The 27843-nt window shown below is 41.0% G+C and overlaps 1 protein-coding gene across 1 annotated transcript; it reads left to right on the top strand.

Annotated features, from left to right (window-relative positions):
* Positions 1-302: 302 nt before the first annotated feature.
* On the top strand, positions 303-20626 carry LOC311133857 (serine incorporator 3-like). Its single transcript, XM_084167460.1, has 10 exons — positions 303-611; positions 7882-8043; positions 12753-12946; positions 13872-13951; positions 14207-14344; positions 14758-14927; positions 17315-17405; positions 17783-17984; positions 18306-18545; positions 19064-20626. The coding sequence occupies exons 1-10, from the start codon at positions 573-575 to the stop codon at positions 19200-19202; spliced, it is 1455 nt and encodes a 484-aa protein (XP_084023586.1). The 5' UTR covers positions 303-572; the 3' UTR covers positions 19203-20626.
* The last annotated feature ends 7217 nt before the right edge of the window (positions 20627-27843 follow it).

The following is a 27843-nucleotide window of genomic DNA, read 5'->3' as shown; positions in this document are numbered from 1 at the left end:
TTGATTTTAGCGTTGGCAAATTGGCTTAGTCTCGTAGTGAGGAGCCTATAAAACGTGGCTAGATTCCTAAATATATTTTTGGGAATACATTACCAAACTATAAAACTAGCTAGCCAGCTATGGGTAACTGTAGCTAGCTACCTGACACGAATGCTTACTAGCTACATTTATAGCTTTAGGTTGGTTGTTTTTAAGCTCAACTTCAATATTTCCACCAAGGACGTTGCTTCTCCGATCATCACTCTACCTCGCTTGGGCAAGGGACGTTTAAGGTACACTCGGATGTGACGATGTAAAACGTCATTCAAGGGCTGAGATTTTAGGCGGAGGGCTGTCAACTTAGATTTTGAAACGCAGCCATGATTACGCGCGGTTGAGGACGTAGGCTAACACTCGTTTGTACAACGCTACAACAAAATCGTTTATTTAAAAATATTTAGTATTTTCAAAAATTGGTACTCTAGTTTTATCTACATTGAAAGTCCTGGAGGGACAGAAAAGTAACGTGTACCGTTCCTGGAAGAAACCCGTTATAGAGATTGAGCGCGCTCTTGTACCGAAACTGGAACATTATGGGAGCTGTCTTGGGGGCCTTTTCTGTCGCAAGCTGGGTAAGGTGCTTCTCGTATATAATCACGAACATATTTGTGAACAAGAACCAGGTTGGCATATATGAAAGAATGGCTGAGTATCCCAGGCAAGTTCAGCTGAGGTGAGCTCAAAAAAGGTTGTCAGGATCAGATGTGGAAAAGTACCCAGTTGTCATACTTGAGAAAAAGTCAAGATACCGTAATAGAAACTGACTAAAATTGAAAGTCCACCAGTGAAATACTACTTGAGTAAAAGTCTAAAAGTAATTGGTTTTAAATACACTTAAGTATCAAAAGTAAATGTAATTGCTAAAATATACTTAAGTATCAAAAGTAACATTATAAATCATTTCAAATTCCTTATATTAAGCAAACCAGACGGCACCATTAATTTTTTTTTTTTAAATGTTTATGGATAGCCAGGGACACACTCCAACACTCAGACATAATTTACAACCAAAGCATGTGTGTTTAGTGAGTCCACCAGATCAGAGGCAGTAGGGATGACCAGGGATGTTCCCTTGATAAGTGCGTGATTGGGCTATTTTCCAGTCCTGCTAAGCATTCAAAATGTAACTAGTACTTTTGGGTGTCAGGGAAAATGTATGGAGTAAAAGGTACATTATTTTCTTTAGGAATGTAGTGAAGTAAAAGTTGTCAAAAATATAAAAAGTAAAGTACAGATACCCCAAAAAACTACTTAACTTAAGTACTTTACACCACTGGTCAGGCGGATGCTTAGAATCACCAGGAGCCTCAGGTGCCTGTAATATCTGAGACGAATTACATAAATGAAACTAACAAAATGGAATGGTCAGCCTATGTAATTGACTTGTGTCAAAAACATGCTTTTAATTGGTCTCTGCTCTGGTTTGCTCATCTACACAAATCTCAGGTCTCAATGTGTTTACATCTACAGCGCAATCGGAAAGTATTCAGACCACTTCCCCTTTTCCACATTTTGTTACGTTACAGCCTTATTCTAAAATGGATTAAATAAATATTGAAATACATCCACAGGTACACCTCCAATTGACTAAAATTATGTCAATTAGCCTATCAGAAGCTTCTAAAGCCATGATATCATTTTCTGGAATTGTCCAAGCTGTTTAAAGGCACAGTCAACTTAGTGTATGTAAACTTCTGACCTATGGAATTGTTGGAAAAATTACTTGTGTCATGCACAAAGTAGATGTCCTAACAGACTTGCCAAAACTATAGTTTGTTAACAAGATATTTGTGGAGTGGTTGAAAAACGATTTTTAATGACTCCAACCTAAGTGTATGTAAACTTCCGACTTCAACTGTATATAAGGTCCCACAGTTGACAGTGCATGTCAGAGCAAAAACCAAGCCATGAGGTCAAAGGAATTGTCCGTAGAGCTCTGAGACAGGATTGTGTCGAGGCACAGACTCGGAGGAAGAGTACCAAAACATTTCTGCAGTATTGAAGGTCCCCAAGAACACAGTGGCCTCCATCATTCTTAAATGGAACAAGTTTGGAACCACCAAGACTCTTCCTAGAGCTGGCCGCCCGGCCAAACTGAGCAATCGGGGGAGAAGGGCCTTGGTCAGGGAGGTGACCTAGAACCTGATGGTCACTCTGACAGAGCTCCCAAGTTCCTCTGTTGAGATGGGTGAACCATCCAGAAGGACAACCATCTCTGCAGCACTCCATTAATCAGGCCTTTATGGTAGAGTGGCTAGACGGAAGCCACTCCTCAGTAAAAGGCACATGACAGCCCGCTTTGAGTTTGCCAAAAGGCACCTAAAGGACTCTCAGACCATGAGAAACAAGATTCTCTGGTCTGATGAAACCAAGATTGAACTCTTTGGCATGAATGCCAAGCGTCACATCTGGAGGAAACCTGGCACCATCCCTACGGTGAAGCATGGTGGTGTCAGCATCATGCTGTGGGGATGTTTGTCAGCGGCAGGGACTGGGAGACTAGTCAGAATCGAGGGAAAGATGAATGGAGCAAAGTACAGAGAGATTCTTGATGAAAACCTGCTCAAGGCCTCAGACTGGGGCGATGATTCACCTTTCAACCGGATAACGACCCTACGCACACAGCCAAGACAACGCAGGAGTGGCTACGGTACAAGCCTCTAAATGTCCTTGAGTGGCCCAGCAAGAGCCCGGACTTGAACCCGACCTAACATCTCTGGAGAGAACTGAAAATAGCTGTGCAGCAACGCTCCCCATCCAACCTGACAGAGCTTGAGAGGATCTGCAGAGAAGAATGGGAGAAACTCCCCAAATACAGGTGTGCCAAGCTTGTAGCTTCATACCCAAGAAGACTCGAGGCTGTAATCGCTGCCGAAGGTGCTTCAACAAAGTACTGAGTAAAGGGTCTAAATATAAATGTAAATGTGATTGTTCCGTTTTTTTATTTTGTAAAACATTTTCTAAAATTTGCTTTGTCATTATGGGGTATTGTGGGTAGATTGATGAGGAAACAAAATAATTTAATCAATTTGAGAATAAGGCTGTAACGTAACAATGTGGAAAAATTAAATGGGTCTGAATACTTTCCGACTGCACCGTAGAATATAAAATAATATTCATTTTCATATAAGATAGGGAATTGGGAAATACAGTATCAACTATTTGTCTCCCCCAAGTAGCCCACAATATACACATATTATGGGACAACAGTAAATCCTAAGGGTTAATCATACTAGGCTACTAGTAGTCACATGCTCTACTCATGATTAATTAGATTAACTTTGTTGCCTTGTCCTAGTCTGAAAACAACAGCCATGGCATGATTAAACCTGTTCACAAATAGACCTACTGTAGCTAACCTGTTGCCATAATATGTACACTACCGGTCAAAAGTTTCAGAACACCTACTCATTCAAGGGTTATTCTTTATTTTTACTATTTTCTACATTGTAGAATAATAGTGAAGACATCAAAACTATGAAATAACACATGGAATCATGTAGTAACCAAACAAGTGTTTGAGATTCTTCAAAGTAGCCACCATTTGCCTTGATGACAGCTTTGCACACTCTTGGCATTCTCTCAACCAGCTTCATGAGATAGTCACCTGGAATGCATTTCAATTAACAGGTGTGCCTTCTTAAAAGTTAATTTGTGGATTTTTTTTCCTTCTTAATGCATTTGAGTCAATCAGTTGTGTTGTGACAAGGTAGGAAGGGTATACAGAAGATAGCCCTATTTGGTAAAAGACTAAGTCCATATTATGGCAAAAACAGCTCAAATAAGCAAAGAGAAACGACAGTCCATCATTACTTTAAGACATGAAGGTCAGTCAATACGGAAACTTTCAAGAACTTTGAACGTTTCTTCAAGTGCAGTCGCAAAAACCATCAAGCGCTGTGATGAAACTGGCTCTCATGAGGACCGCCACAGGAATGGAAGACCCAGAGTTACCTCTGCTGCAGAGGATAAGTTCATCAGTTACCAGACTCAGAAATTGCAGCCCAAATAAATGCTTCATAGAGTTCAAGTAACAGACGCATCTCAACATCAACTATTCAGAGGAGACTGTGTGAATCAGGCCGCATCAGGTCGAATTGCTGCAAAGAAACCACTACTGAAGGACACCAATAAAAAGAAGAGACTTTCTTGGGCCAAGAAACACGAGCAATGGACATTAGACCGGTTGAAATTTGTCCTTTGGTCTGGACTCCAAATTTGAGATTTTTGGTTCCAACAGCGTGTCTTTGTGAGGCGTGGTGTGGGTGAACGGATGATCTCCACATGTGTATTTTCTGCCGTAAAGCATGGAGGAGGATGTGTTATGGTGTGGGGGTGCTTTGCTGGTGACACTGTCTGTGATTTAGAATTCAAGGCACACTTAACCAGCATGGCTACCACAGCATTCTGCAGCGATACACAGTCCCATTAAGGCCAAACCAGATGGGATGATCATTTGTTTTCCAACAGGACAATGACCCAACACACCTCCAGGCTGTGTAAGGGCTATTTTACCAAGAGAGTGATGGAGTGCTGCATCAGATAATCTGGCCTCCACAATCCCCCAACTTCAACCAAATTGAGATGGTTTGGGATGAGTCGGACCGCAGAGTGATGGAAAAGCAGCCAACAGGTGCTCAGCATATGTGGGAACTCCTTCAAGACTGTTGGAAAAGCAACTGATTGGCTCAAACGCATTAAGAAGGAAAGACATTCCACAAATTAACTTTTAAGAAGGTACGCCTGTTAATTGAAATGCATTCCAGGTGACTACCTCATGAAGCTGGTTGAGAGAATGCCAAGAGTGTGCAAAGCTGTCATCAAGGCAAAGGGTGGCTATTTGAAGAATCTCAAATATAAAATAGATTTTGATTTGTTTAACATTTTTTGGTTACTACATGATTCCATATGTGTTATTTCATAGTTTTGATGTCTTCACTATTATTCTACAATGTAGAAAATAGTAAAAATAAAGAAAAACCCTTGAATGAGTAGGTGTGTCCAAACTTTTGACCGGTAGTGTATGTGGAGCAGTAAAACCTACATGTAAAACTTAGTCTACATATACAGTGGGGAGAACAAGTATTTGATACACTGCCGATTTTGCAGGTTTTCCTACTTACAAAGCATGTAGAGGTCTGTAATTTTTATCATAGGTACACTTCAACTGTGAGAGACGGAATCTAAAACAAAAATCCAGAAAATCACATTGTATGATTTTTAAGTAATTAATTTTCATTTTATTGCATGACATAAGTATTTGATACATCAGAAAAGCAGAACTTAATATTTGTTACAGAAACCTTTGTTTGCAATTACAGAGATCATACGTTTCCTGTAGGTCTTGACCAGGTTTGCACACACTGCAGCAGGGATTTTGGCCCACTCCTCCATACAGACCTTCTCCAGATCCTTCAGGTTTCGGGGCTGTCGCTGGGCAATACGGACTTTCAGCTCCCTCCAAAGATTTTCTATTGGGTTCAGGTCTGGAGACTGGCTAGGCCACTCCAGGACCTTGAGATGCTTCTTACGGAGCCACTCCTTAGTTGCCCTGGCTGTGTGTTTCGGGTCGTTGTCATGCTGGAAGACCCAGCCACGACCCATCTTCAATGCTCTTACTGAGGGAAGGAGGTTGTTGGCCAAGATCTCGCGATACATGGCCCCATCCATCCTCCCCTCAATATGGTGCAGTCGTCCTGTCCCCTTTGCAGAAAAGCATCCCCAAAGAAAGATGTTTCCACCTCCATGGTTCACGGTTGGGATGGTGTTCTTGAGGTTGTACTCATCCTTCTTCTTCCTCCAAACACAGCAAGTGGAGTTTAGACCAAAAAGCTATATTTTTGTCTCATCAGACCACATGACCTTCTCCCATTCCCTCTCTGGATCATCCAGATGGTCATTGGCAAACTTCAGACGGGCCTGGACATGCGCTGGCTTGAGCAGGGGGACGTTGTGTGCACTGCAGGATTTTAATCCATGACGGCGTAGTGTGTTACTAATGGTTTTCTTTGAGACTGTGGTCCCAGCTCTCTTCAGGTCATTGACCAGGTCCTGCCGTGTAGTTCTGGGCTGATCCCTCACCTTCCTCATGATCATTGATGCCCCACGAGGTGAGATCTTGCATGGAGCCCCAGACCGAGGGTGATTGACCGTCATCTTGAACTTCTTCCATTTTCTAATAATTGCGCCAACAGTTGTTGCCTTCTCACCAAGCTGCTTGCCTATTGTCCTGTAGCCCATCCCAGCCTTGTGCAGGTCTACAATTTTATCCCTGATGTCCTTACACAGCTCTCTGGTCTTGGCCATTGTGGAGAGGTTGGAGTCTGTTTGATTGAGTGTGTGGACAGGTGTCTTTTATACAGGTAACGAGTTCAAACAGGTGCAGTTAATACAGGTAATGAGTGGAGAACAGGAGGGCTTCTTAAAGAAAAACTAACAGGTCTGTGAGAGCCGGAATTCTTACTGGTTGGTAGGTGATCAAATACTTATGTCATGCAATAAAATGCAAATTAATTACTTAAAAATCATACAATGTGATTTTCTGGATTTTTGTTTTAGATTATGTCTCTCACAGTTGAAGTGTACTTATGATAAAAATTACAGACCTCTACATGCTTTGTAAGTAGGAAAACCTGCAAAATCGGCAGTGTATCAAATACTTGTTCTCCCCACTGTATAATGACATACATTACATGTAATGGCATATATGTAAGAACATGCATTTCTTTGTCATCTCATACAGTGGTTTTGTCATTATAGCCTAGGGCCTAGAGCGAAATGTCATATTGTAACAACAAGAGGACAAAGTGCGTTGGGCCTCTTTTTGGTGCAGCTCAGTGATGAGTTATACAGTCGTACTTTGTCTCAGACCCAGGTAGTAAGTGTTGGCCAAGACCCCTATGCTATACTACCCAGCAAACCCAAGCCACCACCACACAATGTTGCCATGTATCGTTTCAAAAACAATAGTAGGACGGGATATTCGGTAACTACTCTACATGCCTCTAGAAATATGAATTTAGGTTTTTCTGAGATTTACGATTGAGACAAACGCATACAACAACAAGCCTAATCCAATGTCTTCCGACCTCCATTTGAACTGTCTGGCTATTGGACAGTCCACTTCTGTTTCATGGTTCATCTCCGCTTTGTCCCAGCTAAAGCAGGTCAGGACTAAGGTAACTCCAGGATGTCCTCATCAGTCGTGTTATAGGGATGGCGAGCTAGCTAGGTGGCTGGCACACATTCTGGCTTCCCATGGCTAAGCCGACCTTGTGTCTGCCTGCCTGGGGAATTGAGTTGTTTACAAGCTCCCAGGCTAGTAGGCTACCTACCACTCTGCAGAGTCAGGTGTCTTAAACACCTGCATCCCTTTGTAACGGTTGGGCTATTGTCAATACTGCAGCAAAACCCACTTTTGGTGTGGTAGGTTAGACCAATGTATTGTTTCTTTGTCTTGGTTGAATCAGTAGGCAACAGCTTTTTTAAGCGGACTTGATTTTACTCTGCAATCTTCCCCTTTGCCCTCTTGTGAATTTTTTTTTATAGCATTTGAGGAAGTTGACAAGTTTGTTTCGCCTCAGATTGTAGCCCTCTCAGAGAAGACAAAGCACATTTCTCAGACTGGCACCCAGGCCAATTTGAAATAAACCCCAAAAGAAAACTCAAAGATATTTGCTGGGCTGTTTTGATTGCGTTTGGATTCGGTTCAAGTCTACTACCACATTGCTGCAAGTGCCAATACTAAGGTTAATCAGTCTGCATCGACTGGCTTGTCCCTAGCTGGCCTATAATGTTACGGCAACGTTTGGCAATGGTCTTTCCCTATCTCTTTCCGTCTAGGTGCCGTGTCTATGTAGCAGTGCAACATGCTTGCTGTGCAGATGCTGTCCCCAGAGCAAGAACTCCACGGTGACGCGAGTCATCTACGCCTTCATCCTGTTTCTAGGGACCATTATAGCCTGCATCATGTTGTCACCGGGAGTGGACGAGCAGCTAAAAAAGGTACGAGACGGGCCAATCGATGTGTTTCTCAATATGCATACTACCATACTCCACACTCTCATGCTCCGAGTGCATTCTCCGAGGACGTTCCTCTTGAGTCCGTTCTTGTGAGGGCGAGTGTGGAGAACGCATAAAACATTCCATTTGAGAAGCACTCCCCCTACTGTATGACCTCACACACAGCACCTCCCCATTCACTGAACCTTCTTCCAGCCAGGACAATGGCAATAAAGACGAAACAAGATATACACAAAGCAAACGTTTTCTTCATAACTATCAGCTAGCTATATGTGAATCGTAATAATGTAGTTAACCAGATAGTTTAACAGGCAAAAATGAAAAAGTAATGTTATGCAAGGTAATGTCAATTATTTGTAACTAGCTAGCTAACAGTAGTAGCACAGATAGAACAATGGGTTAGTTATTTTAAAAAAAAATACATTTGGTAGTAGTTAGCCAGTTGGCCCTATTGACTTATGATGGGATTGCGATCTACGCACACTACAGTGGGTATTGTAAGCTGGTAAACATGCCAAAATTAACACTGCATGTATTTATTACTTTTTTCAAGATACAATATTGTAGTCAGGTAACATTAGATTTGATTGGGAAACATTTAATTCTGAAGTCAGTTTATTTTCTCTCGCTTCAGCTCAAGTAATGGCCGCCATTTTATGTCGAGAAGTGTTGAGACGTTTTTTTTAGTTGGTTGCATCATATTACTGTTCGATCAAATCGTATTTGTCACATCCGCCGAATACAACAGGTGTCAATGCATGCTTCGAAATGTGTACGAGTGGAGTACGCATCCGAGAAGTGCCCTCATGCGCCGACCCTCCCGTGCTCCAGATTGCGTGCTCGGAGCACGCTAGTATGCATATTGAGAAACACTGTGTGTGTGTGTGTGTGTGCGCATGAGATGATGAGCCATGATGTGTCATAGTAGATGTTTGTGTACATGGTGAATGGTCATTTGTTGCTTTAATAATGCTTGAATACATGGGGAGGCTATTGGTGGGAAGAGTTAAGTCACACACAGTATAAAACAGTAGGGGCCTACTCAGAGTTGCAACCTTACTGCATATTAAGGTTGCATTAACATTGCAAGTCTGTGTATACTGTCATTCTAAATTGAAACATTGTCATATACTGGTAACTGACAAAATAACGGAAACTCCAACATAGTGTCTTAATAGGGCGTTGAGCCACTAAGAACCACCAGAACAGCTTCAATGCACCTTGGCATAGATTCTACAAGTGTCTGGAACTCTATTGGAGGGATGCGACACCATTCTTCCACAAGAAATGTAATCATTTGGTGTTTTGTTGATGGTGGTGGAAAACGCTGTCTCTCCCATAAGTGTTAAATTGGGTTGAGATCTGGTGACTATGCTCCCTCTTTTAAAGTCACTGAGATCTCTTCTTTTAATCATGGTAGCCAAAATAATGGTCTGCCCAGCATTTTCATACATGACCCTAAGCATGATGGGATGTTTTAATTTCTTAATTAACTCAGGAACCATACCTGTGTGGAAGCACATGCTTTCAATATATGTTGTATCCCTCATTTACTCATGTTTCCTTTATTTCTGCAGTTACCTGTATATTCATTGCAAATGGGAAAGTTGAATTACTTTATGGCAGTGTTAATTCCGTCAACAAAAATAGTGACTAAAATATTTGTCAAACACCTATTCTTCCGTGGCAGTTGACGTGACTATAACCGACTAAATAGACACAGAAAAAACTATAGCTAAACTAAAACTATTTTTCATTTCAGTTGACGAGACAAAATGATCTCTGTGACTAAAATCTGACTACAAAGTGGACTGGAGAAGAGTTTTTGGTGAGATTGAGAGCTTTTTAGTGATAAGCACAATTAATACTAGCAGCACAGATGCGCACCACAGTTGTGTTCAGCAGCGGGAAGGACGCTTCACACCCGGCAAACACAGCCTACATCAGTTGGTGAGCTGCGGGGCAGCAAGCGATGAGTTTGGGCAGATAGGCTCCGCTCCGGCTCAGCCTCCGATTTTATACACATCACGCAGGTGACTCTTGCTTCACCTTAGCTAACCAGTCACCACCAGCCTTTTAATTAAATGCCCTTTGCCTGGTTAAGAAACACAAGCTGCTTTACGAAATTAAAAACAGTAGCAGCATTGAGTTTAGCTATGTCTTTCTATCTGGAACGTTGATAACAATGGCAAAGACCCGACCGAGTGAAGGAGGTGCAACCCATACTACTGTATTTTGCAGTCAGTTTCTTTTTCTTTCTTTCTTTCTTTCTTTCTTTCTTTCTTTCTTTCTTTCTTTCTTTCTTTCTTTCTTTCTTTCTTTCTTTCTTTCTTTCTTTCTTTCTTTCTTTCTTTCTTTCTTTCTTTCTTTCTTTCTTTCTTTCTTTCTTTCTTTCTTTCTTTCTTTCTTTCTTTCTTTCTTTCTTTCTTTCTTTCTTTCTTTCTTTCTTTCTTTCTTTCTTTCTTTCTTTCTTTCTTTCTTTCTTTCTTTCTTTCTTTCTTTCTTTCTCGTTTGTTTTATATGTAATGTGTAATATCTTTGTAGACTGAATTTACATGGCCAGATAATTATTCTATAATATATTATTATTGTGTATGTTTGTCATATTTCTGCTGTTGGGAAGAGAATAGGATGTTATGCAGAAAAATATATTGGTAAGACAAGGCTATGTATTTTTGTGCACATGGAAGTCAGTGATTAATGTTTACTATACAGTACCAGTCAAAAGGTTGGACACACCTACTCATTCAAGGGTTTTACTTTATTTTTACTATTTTTTACATTGTAAAATAATAGTGAAGACATCAAAGCTATGAAATAACACATGAAATCATGTATTAACCAAAAAAGTGTTAAACAAATCAAAATCTATTTTATATTTGAGATTCTTCAAATAGCCACCCTTTGCCTTGATGACAGCTTTGCACACTCTTGGCATTCTCTCAACCAGCTTCATGAGGTAGTCACCTGGAATGCATTTCAATTAACAGGTGTGCCTTCTTAAAAGTTAATTTGTGGAATTTCTTTCCTCCTTAATGCGTTTGAGCCAATCAGTTGCGTTGTGACAAGGTGGAGGGGTATACAGTAGATGGCCCTATTTGGTAAAAGACCAAGTCCATATTATGGCAAGAACGGCTCAAATAAGCAAAGAGAAACGACAGTCCATCATTACTTTAAGACATGAAGGTCAGTCAAAAATTGAAAATTTCAAGAACTTTGAATGTTTCTTCAAGTGCAGTCGCAAAAACCATCAAGCGCTATGATGAAACTGGCTCTCATGAGGACTGTCACAGGAAAGGAAGACCCAGAGTTACCTCTGCTGCAGAGGATAAATTCATTAGAGTTACCAGCCTCAGAAATTGCAGCCCAAATAAATGCTTCACAGAGTTCAAGTAACAGACACATCTCAACATCAACTGTTCATAGGGGACTGTGTGAATCAGGCCTTCATGGTCGAATTACTGCAAAGAAACCACTAGTAAAGGACACCAATAAGAAGAGACCTGCTTGGGCCAAGAAACACGAGCAATGGACATTAGACCGGTGGAAATTTGTCCTTTGGTCTGGACTCCAAATTTGAGATTTTTGGTTCCAACTGCCGTGTCGTTGTGAGACGCGGTGTGGGTGAACGGATGATCTCTGCGTGTGTATTTCCCACCATAAAGCATGGAGGAGGTGTTATAGTGTGGGAGTGCTTTGCTGGTGACACTGTCTGTGTGATTTATTTAGAATTCAAGGCACACTTAACCAGCATGGCTACCACAGCATTCTGCAGCGATACGCCATCCCATCTGGTTTGGACTTAGTGGGACTATCATTTGTTTTTCAACAGGACAATGACCCAACACACCTCCAGGCTGTGTAAGGGCTATGTTACCAAGAAGGAGTGATGCATCAGATGACCTGGCCTCCACAATCCCCCGACCTCAACCCAATTGAGATGGTTTGGGATGAGTCAGACCGCAGAGTAAAGGAAAAGCAGCCAACAAGTGCTCAGCATATGTGGGAACTCCTTCAAGACTGTTAGAAAAGCATTCCAGGTGAAGCTGGTTGAGAGAATGCCAAGAATGTGCAAAGCTGTCATCAAGGCAAAGGGTGGCTATTTGAAGAATCTCAAATATAAAATATATTTTGATTTGTTTAACACTTTTTTGGTTACTACATGATTCCATATGTGTTATTTCATAGTTTTGATGTCTTCACTATTATTCTACAATGTAGAACATAGTAAAAATAAGAAAAACCCTTGAATGAGTAGGTGTGTCCAAACTTTTGACCGGTACTGTAGGTTAATGAGGCAATACAAATATGATGGGACAAAAATTAAAGGGCATTTAGTTGATAAAAAATGACCCACTGTTTTGGTTATTTTGACCATAACTATACTAAATCATTATTCAAATGACAAAAATGTGACTAACACTTAATGATATGAGAGTCAAAATGACTAAGACTAAACTAAATGAACACTGCTGTATGAATGGTTATAATACTGTATGTGAAAAGCTGACATTTGTAGTATAGTCACTCATGATAGTAGCCAAGTTGTTGTTGACTTCCAGTACCAAAGTGAAAATGTTAGGTTATTGAATACAGAATCATGCAGCCAGGCTATAGTAATGCTGGCCTACTCTGTACAGTAGGTTAGACTGACCTGAATGGTTTGTGCCAATGTCCATCTGTGCCTGTAGATTCCTGGGTTCTGTGAAGGCGGAGCAGGCTCTTCTATCCCAGGGATCCATGCCAACATGAACTGTGGGATCTTTGTGGGCTACAAAGCCGTGTACCGGGTGTGCTTCGGAATGAGCATGTGTTTCCTGGCGTTCGCTCTGATTATGATCAATGTCAAGAACAGCCGAGACCCGCGCTCCGCCATCCACAACGGGTAACCAGCCATCACATGATGCACCCCTTAAAAAAATATATACATAAAATAAAAATACTACAAGTAAAGGCCTACGTGTAATACTACTTGTTTCTATGCCAACTTTGACTTAAAAGTCAGTATTAAGGTGAATACCCTTTTATTATTATAAACTGAAAATAACATGTACACTGCTTGTAACTTAACTAATGTCATAATGAGGTACTGGTAAGACACCCTTGTTTGTTGACAATTTTCTTTCTGTCATACAGTATGACTATCACACTGCTACACACACTGTCACAACAACCAATGGCAATATTAATGAAATAATCTCTTCCACAACAGGTCACTGAGCTAACGTGTTTTAGGCCGCCGTGCCTCTCTGAAACAGAGGAGAATAACTGCACTAGAGTTTATAGTAACAGCAATACAGCATAAGCCTAATCATGTACAGTGCACGCGGAAAGTATTCAGACCACTTCCCTTTTTCCACATTTTGTTACGTTACAGCCTTATTCTAAAATTGATAAAAGTATTTTTCCCCCTCATCTATCTACACACAATACTCCATTATGACAAAGCGAAAACAGGTTTTTAGAAATGTACATATTAAGCCTATTCATGTATATTTACTAGGTATACCCTTGCAACAAAATAACCATATGTGCATTTTTTTTAAATGCTCATACTGTCAATATTAAAAAATATATATATTTTATCTGTACACCACATCAAGTGCCATTATTGAAAGATCATGTCATGTGATCACACTTCTCTGTTTCAATAATACTTACTATAATACTATTCGTTTTTTTATTTCATATTTATTTTCAGTACTTTCTAATAATGATTCATGAAGTCTATCACATTTTCTTTCAAAATGCACATATGGTTCTTTGTCTGTTCGATTCAGTTGACGAATGACTTCCTTTCCCCCATGCAGGTTTTGGTTCTTTAAGATTGCCACCATGGTTGCAGTGACAGTCGGTGCCTTTTATATCCCTGAGGGGCCTTTCACTCACTGTAAGATTGACACAATTTAAATAATGTGTCATAGTTTATGATGCGAACGTTGATATTTGTGTATTAATTATGATTGATCAATGTAGCACTTGACCATGCATAGCATGCACAATCAGCATAAACATGAGTGATATACTATTAATGGTTGATATTACAATTTATTGTAAATTGAAATATAGTAATAACTTTCTACTTAGCCGTGCTTGTGGATAGTTGATGGTGTGTGTGTCTGTGTCTGTGTGTTGGTGTGTGCAGTGTGGTTTGTGGTGGGTATCTCTGGGGCATTCTTCTTCATCCTGATCCAGCTGATTCTGATGGTGGACTTTGCCCACTCCTGGAATGAGTCCTGGGTGGACAACATGGAAAGCGGGAACTCCAGGGGCTGGTACGCAGGTGAGTCTGCCTGACCCTCTGCTGGGGGAAGTCAAATCAAATCAAACTTGATTTAAAATCCACTTACAATCGCAACACACTTAGTTAGCAGTAAAACACTAAAATGAAAGAGAAGAAAAAGGTGGAATAAAAGAGCATCAACACAGTGTTTATGATTGGCCAAATTATTGTTGTTTTGATCATTAGAGATGCTGATGTGACATTTATTTGAAGTCCTGTTTTAGCAAGTATTCACCTGGTACTTTTTAGTAAAGTATGTGATATCAATTCAAGCAGGTAAATACATGGTGAACTGTAACATAAGGTCAGTTGTCAATAGTGCTGACAGTATATAATGCTCTACGACAGAATCTGTCCTGCTTTATCAAAACAATGCAACTCGAATCTGATTCTCTCTATCGTCTTCCGTCTAGCCTTGTTCGCTGTAACTGGACTCAACTACGTCATGGCCTTCATCGCCGTCGTCATGATGTACGTCTTCTACACGCAGTCAGAGGGCTGTCTGCTCAACAAGTTCTTCATCAGCTTCAACATGATCCTCTGTGCCGTAGCCTCTGTCGTGTCCATCCTGCCCAGAGTACAGGTGAGCCCTCGTTCAAGGTTCTTTCAATGCTCCTTTAAAGTTCATATTCATCATTTCATTCGTAGGTCAGTTTAGCATTTGCCCCTGTAGTGGTTAAGGTTAGCATTTGGGGGAGCGTAGGCTGAACCTAGATCTGCTACATTTTTATGGTACGTTTTTGACATTTTAACTGTAATCATATGAGTGTGACCCATCGGTGTATTGATTATCTGGTAACTGCTGAGATAAACTGCCTGCAGTGACGCCTCGAGGATAAGGATTGAAGTACAGCTTGAAATACTTGTGGTTAAGAACAAATCCAGGCCCTAATTATAACACACATGCCTACCAGTGGCGGCTGGTGACTTTTGTATATTTATTACATGGAGGATTTTTTTATCCATCCTCCCTTTCCTACCTGGAAAAACCTCCAATGATGCCTACTCAGATGTCACTTTCAACATGTTCAAGTTTCAATGTTTATTTGCCACGTGCACAGCATACAACAGGTGTAAAACGGTACAATGAAATTCTTTCTTGAGAGCTCTTTCCCAACAATGCAGTGATAATAATTTAGATAAGAGTTTCCAATTTCGGTCCTATGGCCTCCCATGGGGTGCACGTTTTGGTTTTTGCCCTAGCACTACACAGCTGATTTCAAATAATCAACTCATCATCAAGCGTTGATTATTTGAATCAGCTATGTGATGCAAGGGCAAAAACTAAAACGTGCACCCATTGGAGACCCCAGGACCGAGTTTGGGAAACCCTGATATACACTACCGGTCAAAAGTTTTAGAACACCTACTCATTCAAGGGCTTTTCTTTATTTTTACTATTTTCTACATTGTAGAATAATAGTGAAGATATCAAAACTATGAAATAATGTAGTAACCAAAAAAGTGTTAAACAAATCAAAATATATTTTATGTTTGAGATTCTTCAAATAGCCACCCTTTGCTTTGATGACAGCTTTGCACACTCTTGGCATTCTCTCAACCAGCTTCATGAGGTAGTCACCTGGAATGCATTTCAATTAACAGGTGTGCCTTCTTAAAAGTTAATTTGTGGAATGTCTTTCCTTCTTAATGCGTTTGAGCCAATCAGTTGTGTTGTGACAAGGTAGGGGGGGGGTATACAGAAGATAGCCCTATTTGGTAAAAGACCAAGTCCATATTATGACAAGAACAGCTGAAATAAGCAAAGAGAAACGACAGTCCATCATTACTTTAAGACAAGAAGGTCAGTCAATACGGAACATTTCAAGAACTTTGAACGTTTCTTCAAGTGCAGTCGCAAAAACCATCAAGCGCTATGATGAAACTGGCTCTCATGAGGACCGCCACAGGAATGGAAGACCCAGAGTTACCTCTGCTGCAGAGGATAAGTTCATTAGAGTTACCAGCCTCAGAAATTGCAGCCAAAATAAATGCTTCAGAGTTCAAGTAACAGATACATCTCAACATCAACTGTTCATAGGAGACTGTGAATCAGGCATTCATGGTCGAATTGCTGCAACGAAACCACTATTAAAGGACACCAATAAGAAGAAAAGACTTGCTTGGGCCAAGAAACACAAGCAATGGACATTAGACCGGTGGAAATGTGTCCTTTGGTCTGGACTCCAAATTTGAGATTTTTGGTTCCAACCGCCGTGTCGTTGTGAGACGCGGTGTGGGTGAACGGATGATCTCTGCGTGTGTATTTCCCACCATAAAGCATGGAGGAGGTGTTATGGTGTGGGAGTGCTTTGCTGGTGACACTGTCTGTGTGATTTATTTAGAATTCAAGGCACACTTAACCAGCATGGCTACCACAGCATTCTGCGGTGATACGCCATCCCATCTGGTTTGGGCTTAGTGGGACTATCATTTGTTTTTCAACAGGACAATGACCCAACACACCTGCAGGCTGTGTAAGGGCTATTTTACCAAGGAGAGTGATGGAGTGCTGTATCAGATTACCTGGCCTCCACAATCCCCTGACCTCAACCAAATTGAGATGATTTGGGATGAGTCGGACCACAGAGTGAAGGAAAAGCAGCCAACAAGTGCTCAGCATATGTGGGAACTCCTTCAAGACTGTTGGAAAAGCATTCCAGGTGAAGCTGGTTGAGAGAATGCCAAGAGTGTGCAAAGCTGTCATCAAGTTAAAGGGTGGCTATTTGAAGAATCTCAAATATATATTTGTTTTAACACTTTTTTGGTTAATACATGATTCCATATGTGTTATTTCATAGTTTTGATGTCTTCACTATTATTCTACAATGTAGAAAATAGTAAAAATGAAGAAAAACCCTTGAATGAGTAGGTGTTCTAAAACCTTTGACCTGTAGTGTAGATAATAATAAAAAAAACATTTTTGGTATCCGTTTGTAAATCACAGTTGTTTTGTTTAATTATTTTTAGAATTTCCATCCCCGATCTGGTCTACTCCAGTCTTCCATCATGACCATGTATACCATGTATCTGACCTGGTCGGCCATGAACAACGAGCCTGGTAAGAGATACTGTTATAGCTGCTGCCACAACAGCACTGCATCCTTATCTTGTTTCTCCTAATGTTCATTATTAATTCATACTTCATTAACCAATAGTTTAAATGCTTCTCTATATGACTAATTACTGGGTACTATCAAATAAATTCTTAATTACAAACACGTACTTGCTTAAACTCTACATTGCCTGAGCAAATTGCAAATTCACCTGTTCAGCTCAAGTCAAACTGAAAAGTCACCACCCCCTCCCATGGATTAATGATATGATTATGATTTACAACTAATTAAATAGTATATAAAAATGAAAGGGAAAAAGTGGAAATCTCAATATCGTTCATTTTTTCCCCTGTTGGGCAACCACCCCCCGGTCCCCCTTTAGACCGGACATGCAACCCCAGCCTGCTGAGCATCTTCCAGCAGACACTGGTGCCCACACTGGCCCCATTGGAGATCGAGAACCAGACGGTCGTGGTGATCATCGGCACCGAGGAGCCCATCCTGTCCTCCCCCTATCTGCAATGGTGGGACGCCCAGAGCATCGTGGGATTGGCCATCTTCGTCCTCTGCATCCTCTACTCCAGGTGTGATTGGTCAGCAAGGCAGACCTGAGTACAGCTACAGCACATCGTGGTTTGGGGAATAGAAGAAATGTACATTTGTTGGTGCCTCACAGTATTAGTGGATGTGGGGACTCCCCCGTTCACAGAATTAGAATTTCAGTTTGCAGTTTGAGCACTGTGAAAAGCGCTAATGCAATCCACTTTGGTTATAGTTTATTAAAGCATTACAATAATTAGAAATACTTATAAATGCTTACAAATGCTTTATATGTTATGTTATAATTGCTTATGAAATTATTATAGTGCTTATTATAATACTTATAAATGTGTACTTCCTTGCAGCATCCGCTCGTCCAACACCAGCCAGGTGAACAAGTTAACCATGGCCTCTAACGACAAGGTGATCCTGGAGGAGAGTAAAGCAGGCACCCCGGACGAGGAGGAGGGAGGGACCGGGAGAAAGGGTCCCAGGCGTGTGGAGGACAACGAGAGGGACACGGTCCAGTACAACTATTCCTTCTTCCACTTCATGCTCTTCCTGGCTTCGCTCTACATCATGATGACTCTCACCAACTGGTACAGGTCAGGATGGCCAAACTATACAGATGACCAGCGTCATGAAGTGCTGTGTCTGAAAACGTCACTAGCTGTTAAGTCCTTGCTTCCTCCGTCCTTGTTTCCTTAATTCCCTTTGAAGGATTTGAGGAGCCAAGGTCCCTCCCTCTGAGATCCTCCTCCAATTAGTTTTGAGGAAATAAGGACGGAGAGAGCAAGGATTGGACAGCTAGTGACACTCCCGTTGTTCATAATATGTATGTCAAAAATGGGGAGGAACCACAACGTTCTGACACTAAAGAGGAACGACATTCATTGCACATCGATACATGTTTGGCATGTGTTCTTTTATAGTTCAATATTTTATATTTCAACTCTGCACAACAGGAGACGGCTCCATCTCTCTAAAATGAAAGTGACCACAAAGCAACACAGAAATGTTGCAACGCAACACTTATACCATGGATATTTCTCCTACCGATTCACACCGTAACAATTGTTCAGATATGACAATATATATAAATCTTATTTTTTTCCCCACACAGTCCTGATGCAGACTACAATGCCATGACCAGCAAGTGGCCGGCGGTTTGGGTGAAGATCATCTCCAGTTGGGTGTGCCTTACCATCTACACCTGGACGCTGGTCGCCCCCATGATACTCACCAACCGGGACTTTAGCTGAAAACGCTTCCGCCAACACAGTATTTTCCTTTCACTTTCCTTATCATCATTCCTGATTTTCTTTTTTTGTTGTTTGTTTTTTGTTTTACATAAACATTGACCGCATGCCTACATTTCTCATGATTTCCTGTCAAAATGAACTGTGTTGTTTTGTGTATTAGATGTTGATAGTTACAAATCGGACCATTCCTGACCCTCTCCAAGGACCGTAAGGAGAATGAAAACATATTGTTCAACCAATGTTATATTTATCCCACATATATGTAGCACTTATAATTACATTTACATTTTACATTTACGTCATTTAGCAGACGCTCTTATCCAGAGCGACTTACAGGAGCAATTAGGGTTAAGTGCCTTGCTCAAGGGCACATCGGCAGATTTTTCACCTAGTCGGCTCGGGGATTAGAACCAGCGACCTTTCGGTTACTGGCACAACGCTCTTAACCACTAAGCTACCTGCCGACCACGTCACATTAATTGCTTGATATCTGAGTTGAATTATTATTTTCAAAAGCATTGATTCCCTTTACTGTTATATTTATCTTTTTGTGTTTGAAGAAGTCGCTTAGTATGAGATTTGGTGACATTGTTTTGTTTCCGTATTACAAACGCTTATTTAATTATAGCCGACACTGTTCAGTAGTAATTGAGTTTGCATAGGTTTATCCTAACATTATTTAATAGTGTAGTAAGCTGCCATCCCTTCCAATGCCTTACATACTGTATCTGTAAATGATTGTGCATTATGAATCGTTCAAGTGAGAGCAACATGAAAGTGTAGCAATCAGTGTTTGTTGAAATAGACGTTTTTGGAAAGCAATCCACAGTCTACTTCAAGTGTTTATGCTTCTGCCAAATATTTGTGTAATCTTTATAATGTTTGTTAGTGTCTTGGATATTGATGAATGTAATTGACCGAATCAATAGGCTGAAGGCTATGAAGGCACGCTGAAGGAACTGAAGCATATTTTTGCATGTTGCTATTATGAGTGAAAATACAGATATCTACAACCAAAACCCCTACATAAAATGTAGGCCTATATAAACCCATCTACTTATGTTCATGCAATTTATGCTTTGCATTTAGGTCCTACGGTTCAGTTCCAAATTGACATTGTGTTATATGCACACACCACAAATTGTTACCGGATATTTGGTGAATATGACATAATTATGATGTATATTTATAACCACAAATACAAAGAAATTGAGATATGTTGATGCACCTGATTGGAACATGATGGTTTATAGATTAACACTGCCATTGTGATATTGATAAAAATGTATTTTCAGGTTCTTATTTCATTCTAAGCTATAGTTGTCATGAGGGTCTGCTTGTGGAACATGCTTCAGGTCCCATTGAACCGCAACTCTTTAGAAAGTCTGCTATGTAGGATAAATAAAGAGTTTTTTTTAACAAAAGTTTGGTGCAACTGTGCGTAATATTTTCTGTTTAACAGTATAATAGTATTTCACCGTTTTGCTGTCAGACACACTACCATGTTCTATGGCAAGTATGACTGTATTTACAAATGTAAAGTGAATAGTGACTTGGTCGCGCAGTTATATAAATATAATATGTGCCATTGAGCAGACACTTTTATCTAAAGCGACTTATAACAGTGAGTAGGCCTACATACATTGTTTGTATTGGTGACCCCAGCGGGAATGAAACACAACCCTGGAATTCCGAGTGCCCAACATTCACAGATCACAGGACTACAGATGTAATTTCCGCCATATTCGGAATAAATGAAACAGTCAACGAAAGGTGCTCAGAATGCAATTTAATAACTTAAATGGTGTTTACAAATATATTCTTAAAGAAAATCTCTGTTGGCCCTCATTGACATTGCACTTACTCGTTTGCCCTCTGCTGAAAGTCTGGGTAGCTGCAGCCCAATATGGTGACCGGCGTATGGGCGAGTGGGTGTGTCGAAAGGAGTGTATGGAATGCGAATCAGCTAATTGGGCAGATTTGTTGCCACTCAAGACCGTTTTGCGCGGCTGATTGGACTGCACAACAAGTCGATAAGCTGGCGACCAGTGCGCAGGTGTTGTATAGCCACGCCTGCAATCCTGAGACATGATCATATCACGGTCATGTCGGCGGTAGCTAGCGTGGGCATTTTATTCCCTCCCATGATTTTATTTCAAGTTTTATAACTGAAAAGCTACAATTATTTGTGTAAAACTAACAGTGAAATATGACTCAGACTCCTCCTCTGGCTTCAAAACACAAGTCCAAACTCTCGCAGTATGGTAGTTCAATATACTGTAGGTGTGCTGTAAGAAACAGGGGAAACAAAACACCACTCAATCAAAACCGTCTAACCTATAGCAGAGCGCTTTTGACACACCCACTCCTTTCCACACACCCACTAATTTTCTTTCCACATGCCCACTGCTTTCCTCTAGACACACCTGCTGGCCCATACTCCAGCCACCATATTGAGCTGCAGCTACCTCCTTCTCCTTCGCTGGCAGAAATCACTGTGCGTTAACGGTGGGCTTCTTTTCTGTTTTTTTGTGTATCTATGTAACAGAAGGAGCATGCTCTGAGCCTCAAGAAGATATCAGATTGGAATGTGTCGAAGCAGGGCGCCTATCAAGGGTGTTATCTCTGGGGTGGCGCTAGAAGTAAATACAAAGGATATATACGTGAAGAATTAGATCAAGTGGTTGGTGCACAACGACTGACCCGCATGGTAGATTAAGTGAGGAAGCCCACTCCATCCATTCTATATTTTTGTTGGTGAAGAGTCTCTCCCTTCTCGCGTGTATTTGGGTTTAATGAGATACCCTGTGAGAGCCTTCGTGCCCAAACCCATGCAGTGTGATAAATGGCAATTATTTGGTAATGTGTCAAGTGTATGTAGACGGGAGGAGTACCGTATGCCAGCTGAGCCTAAATGCTGCAATTGGGGTGGTGAACATGCACCCGAATTCCTGAAGTCCCCTGTTAGGGTGAAGAAGACGGAAGTGGCAAGAATAAGGGCTGTCCAGCATGTCTCCCCTCCAGAGGCGGTGAGAAGAGTAGAAGAAAGGAGTGAAGTTGAATAAATAATAGTAGTAGGAGTAGAGACACCAGATAATATTCCATGTCAACAGAGGGATCCTGACATGTTGCATGTTAAGAAGGTTAACTCTGTAGCGTTTATTGCATTGGTTATCAACTGCACAGCGCAAACAGAGAGGAAATCTGAGAAAATAGGCATCATTATGAGTGCAACTGAGCGGTTTTTGGGACTCAGGGATTTTAGAGCAGAGGCATTAAAAGGAATCCTTTCGATGTATGTTCCGTCTGTGTAGGGATGTGATTTGAAATGTGGAGTGGGAAGCAGTGGGATGTTTTTTTTATTTTATTTTTTTATTTTGTATGATTTTGCCCCCCCTCCCTCCCTCTCTCACGCTCGTGTATGTTGGGCTAGCTGGCCTCCGTAGTTAGCAAGCTAAATAGCTAACAAATCAACTAGCTAGCAATGCCGGGTAAATGTTCCTTCAATAATGCTTGGCTACACATGCCGAAGTATGAGTTGTGGCTGCCGAAAGTTCAAAAACCCAGGATGCGCAAAATGCAAGATGTGCAGTAAAGATATTGACGTTTCAAACATGGGGGAGGCAGCGCTAACTAGCCACATGAAAGGGAAAAAACACCTCAGTACTGTTGCGCGCGAGACGACGACCTCGACCTCGACCCCGACCACCCATTACTAGCTTCTTCAACCCGCCGTCAGCCGCCGTACCCACCACCTCACCTGCTACCAGTACGTGGAGATGGTGAGAAAAGTATTTTGACGTAGTGAATGACAGCTGTGCTGACACCCTCTTCCCTGTGAAAATGGTGTAGCCAGATAAATCACCCCTTCTGGACAAACACATGCTGCCCTTCCTGAGTGAGGACAAAATGATGAAAGGTAAAGAAATATAGATAATTATTGATATTGAAAATTTGACCACATTTTGTATGTGTGATACGATTGATACAGTATTAACAGTGCTTTCAGGGGACAGGAAGGATAATTCCTAGCGCCGTTTAAATACATTATTTTAGTAATCATTGGGCTGTTTTATGTGTACATTAACATTAATAGAATGGAACCTATACATTTTAACAATCTAGAATCAACGTTTCTATCAGAGCTTAAACTAAAGAACATTATTATGTGTGTGTTAGAGCGAGTGAGAGAGAGAGAGAGAGAGAGAGAGAGAGAGAGAGAGAGAGAACGGAACATAAAATTCGACATACCAATTAGGATGTGGCAAAAAATACTTGAATCAGTTATAGAACCCATTGCCCTTTATGGTTCTGAGGTCTGGGGTCTGCTCACCAACCAATAATTCACAAAATAGGACAAACACAAAATTAAGACTCTGCATGCAGAATTCTGCAAAAATATCCTCAGTGTACAATGTAAAACACCAAATAATGCATGCAGAGCAGAATTAGGCCGATACCCGCTAATGATCAAAATCCAGAAAAGAGCCGTTAAATTCTACAACCACCTAAAAGGAAGCGATTCCCAAACCTTCCATAACAAAGCCATCACCTACAGAGAGATGAACCTGGAGAAGAGTCCCCTAAGCAAGTTGGTCCTGGGGCTCTATTCACAAACACAAACAGTCCCCACAGAGCCCCAGGACAGCAACACAATTAGACCCAACCAAATCATGAGAAAACAAAAAGATAATTAATTACTTGACACATTGGAAAGAATTAAAAACAGAGCAAACTAGAATGCTATTTGACCCTAAACAGAGAGTACACAGTGGCAGAATACCTGACCACGGTGACTGACCCAAATTTAAGGAAAGCTTTGACTATGTACAGACTCAGTGAGCATAGCCTTGCTATTGAGAAAGGCCGCCGTAGGCAGACCTGGCTCTCAAGAGAAGACATACGACTGTCTGTATGTATGTAAAAAAAAACATATGGGGGATTGGAAGTGATGCAGACAATTACATTGATGGAAGTTACAATCTATCTGCAATATTAAAGCTGATCTACCCCCTAAAAAAAAGGAACAAAAATGTCTAGACGTCATATAACCATACGGGTACAGATGAGCCGCCGCTCGTGCCGACATGAATCGAACAGAATGGCCAGCAGGACGAACAAATGAATCAGACGAATTGAACAAACGCACAAGACGAACAACCAAGTGACTTCGATGAATTGAATGCCCAAATTGAGTCAGACCAGTTGACCAAGATGAACGGATTGCTTTCGCAAACTCGATCGGGTCCAATAAAACTAGTCTTGTACAAAACGAGTCAGACAAAACAATCGAATCAAACAGATTGATCAAACTGACCAAATGAGCAACCTGAATGAGACAAATGAACAACCCAACATAATCAAACTGAAATGAATCACAGCCGTCCAAGCAAACTATCCATCCGCTCAGGCTGAGCAGAACTACTACTCCACCTAGCGCTCTCTCTATGTAGCGCAGTCTCCCTCGCAGCTCTTCTACTTCCTAACTATTTCCAGTACATTCAGTCCTATGGTTCTTACACCAACAACATTGCATGCATGCTTATTTCTCATTCCAACAAAAACTCTGTACTTTTCCAAAATGTAGCCCTTAATATTGGAGAGACCCGGTACCTGACATTCCAGAATCAGCTGGGCGAATCACACAATTTCTATACTCAAAGCAGGAACGTTACTTACCTCTTTAACAGCGGCCAAAGTACTTTGTGTGTGATTCCCTCAGCCACCTTCAGATGCACAGCATCTTATGGTCTCTTTTTCCAGTCCCTTCGTGGTCGCCAATTATGATGTGGCAAATTCGTCCTTATATCAAAGAAACAAAGTATTTCAGAGTTTTTGTAGAATTAAGATAGACTTTATTACATGCGCAATAGAGCTGAGGTGGTTTGCAAAGCATCTCTCTCTCCACACCCCAATTCTCAGTTTATATAGTCCTATTTACAGCTGAAGTCGGAGGTTTACATACACCTTAGCCAAATACATTTAAACTCAGTTTTTCACAATTCCTAACATTTAATCCTAGTAATAATTCCCTGTCTTAGGTCAGTTAGGATCACCACTTTATTTTAAGAATGTGAAATGTCAGAATAATAGTAGAGAGAATGATTTATTTAAGCTTTTAGTTCTTTCATCACATTCCCAGTGGGTCAGAAGTTTACATACACTCAATTAGTATTTGGTAGCATTGCCTTTAAATTGTTTAACTTGGGTTAAACGTTTCCAGTAGCCTTCCACAAGCTTCCCACAATAAGTTGGGTGAATTTTGGCCCATTCCTCCTGACAGAGCTGGTGTAACTGAGTCAGGTTTGTAGGCCTCCTTGCTCGCACACGCTTTTTCAGTTCTGCCCACAAATGTTCTATAGGATTCAGGTCAGGGCTTTTTGATGGCCGTTCCAATACCTTGACTTTGTTGTCCATTTTGCCACAACTTTGGAAGTATGCTTGGGGTCATTGTCCATTTGGAAGACCCATTTGCGACCAAGTTTTTACTTCCTGACTGATGTCTTGAGATGTTGCTTCAATATATCCACATCATTTTCCTTCTTCATGATGCCAGCTATTTTGTGAAGTGCACCAGTCCCTCCTGCAGCAAAGCACCCCCACAGCATGATGCTGCCACCCCCGTGCTTCACGGTTGGGATGGTGTTCTTCGGCTTGCAAGTACCCCCTTTTTCCTCCAAACATAACGATGGTAATTATGGCCAAACAGTTATATTTTTGTTTCATCAGACCAGAGGACATTTCTCCAAAAAGTACGATCTTTGTCCCCATGTGCAGTTGCAAACCGTAGTCTGGCTTTTTTATGGCAGTTTTGGAGCGGTGGCTTCTTCCTTGCTGAGCGGCCTTTCAGGTTATGTCGATATAGGACTCGTTTTACTGTGGATATAGATACTTTTGTACCCGTTTCCTCCAGCATCTGCATAAGGTCCTTTGCTGTTGTTCTGGGATTGAGTTGCACTTTTCGCACCAAAGTACGTTCATATCTAGGAGACAGAACATGTGACGGCTGCGTGGTCCCATGGTGTTTATACTTGCGTATTATTGTTTGTACAGATAAACATGGTACCTTCAGGCATTTGGAAATTGCTCCCAAGGATGAACCAGAATTGACTCAAATGATGTCAATTGGCCTATCAGAAGCTTCTAAAGCCATGACATCATTTTCTGGAATTTTCCAAGCTGTTTAAAGGCACAGTCAACTTAGTGTATGTAAACTTCTGACCCACTGGAATTGTGATACAGTGAATTATAAGGGAAATAATCTGTTTGTAAACAATTGTTGGAAAAATTAGTTGTGTCATGCACAAAGTAGATGTCCTAACCGACTTGCCAAAACTATAGTTTGTTAACAAGAAATTTGTGGAGTGGTTGAAAAACGAGTTTTAATGACTCCAACCTAAGTATATGTAAACTTCCAACTTCAACTGTACATACATTTCAGCTTAAAACCCCTCCCTCTTGGGTTCCCCCACCACTGTCTCCAGTTTCCACCTCTTGACCGCTCCGCCCACTTCCTTAGGTTATGATAGTGGCAAAATCTCACTTCTCCTCTCTGTATTCAGTTTGGAAACAATCCCAATCAATCAAGCCCTTGTCATGCAAAAATAATAATGTTTAGTTTGAACTCTGTTCAACCCCAGCTCACCCTGGCTTGACCTGGAGATTGATAGTTGGACATGGCAGGTCTACACTCAATCTCTCAAAGATACCCAAGCCCAACCCCTCTCTCCCCTCCCATCATGCTGTAATTAATCAAGAAGATGCCCAAGGAAAGACAAAGGGTCCAGCCTGAACTCTGTTCAACTCTGGCTCCATTTCCAGGACTTTGTCTGAGGAGAGAGGCAAAAGGCAACAGTCTGGTTTCAGTCTCTGATAAGGTAGGACAGCCGTGGATTAGGTAAGAGCGAGGAATTCGACCCGAGGTCAGATCCCCATTTCACACACACAAAAACCCAGTGAGAGGAACCAATTAAGTTCTTGCCAGAGATGTACCCATGTTTTTAAAAAAAACACATCAATGTAAAAAACCACATCATCTGTTGGTATCATCAGAAAGATTAGTAGTTTGGTTCATCAGGCTTGCTTCCTACCTCTATACTATAGCTTAATTTACCCATATCTCATTTACTGTAATATTGTCTGGGCCAGTACATATGCCTCCTACCTTCACAAATTACTCATCATACAAAATAAATGTACAAGACTAGCCTCCTCTAAATACCTGGCTCCATCTGCACCTTTGTTTAAGAAACTCAACATACTGTCTACATGTCCTGCTGTACATACAGTGCCGTGAAAAAGTATTTGCCCCCTTTCTGATTTTCTCTATTTTACATATTTTTTTATCAGATCTTTAACCAAAACCTAATATTAGATAAAGAGAACCTGAGTTTACAAATAACAAAAAAATAATATATACTTATTTTATTTATTAAATTAACAAAGTTATGCAACACCCAATTCCCCTGTGAAAAAGTAATTGCCACCTTACACTCAATAACTGGTTGTGCCACCTTTAGCTGCAATGACTGCAACCAAATACTTCCTGTAGTTGTTGATCAGTCTCTCACATCGCTGTGGAGGAATTTTGGCCCACTCTTGCATGCAGAACTGCTTTAACTCAGCGGATGGCCTGACATTC

This window comes from Coregonus lavaretus, assembly GCF_964263955.1.
Source record: "Coregonus lavaretus genome assembly, chromosome: 8".
Classification (NCBI taxonomy): domain Eukaryota; kingdom Metazoa; phylum Chordata; class Actinopteri; order Salmoniformes; family Salmonidae; genus Coregonus; species Coregonus lavaretus.
The sequence above is the reverse complement of the archived record's forward strand: the minus strand, read 5'-3'. Positions and strand labels throughout refer to the sequence as shown.

Coding starts and splice junctions, on each gene's coding strand:
- LOC311133857 (XM_084167460.1), top strand. CDS start 573: ATGGGAGCTGTCTTGGGGGCCTTTTCTGTCGCAAGCTGG. Junction 14,345..14,757: donor CTCCAGGGGCTGGTACGCAG/GTGAGTCTGCCT, acceptor TCTTCCGTCTAG/CCTTGTTCGCTGTAACTGGA. Junction 17,985..18,305: donor CTCTGCATCCTCTACTCCAG/GTGTGATTGGTC, acceptor ACTTCCTTGCAG/CATCCGCTCGTCCAACACCA.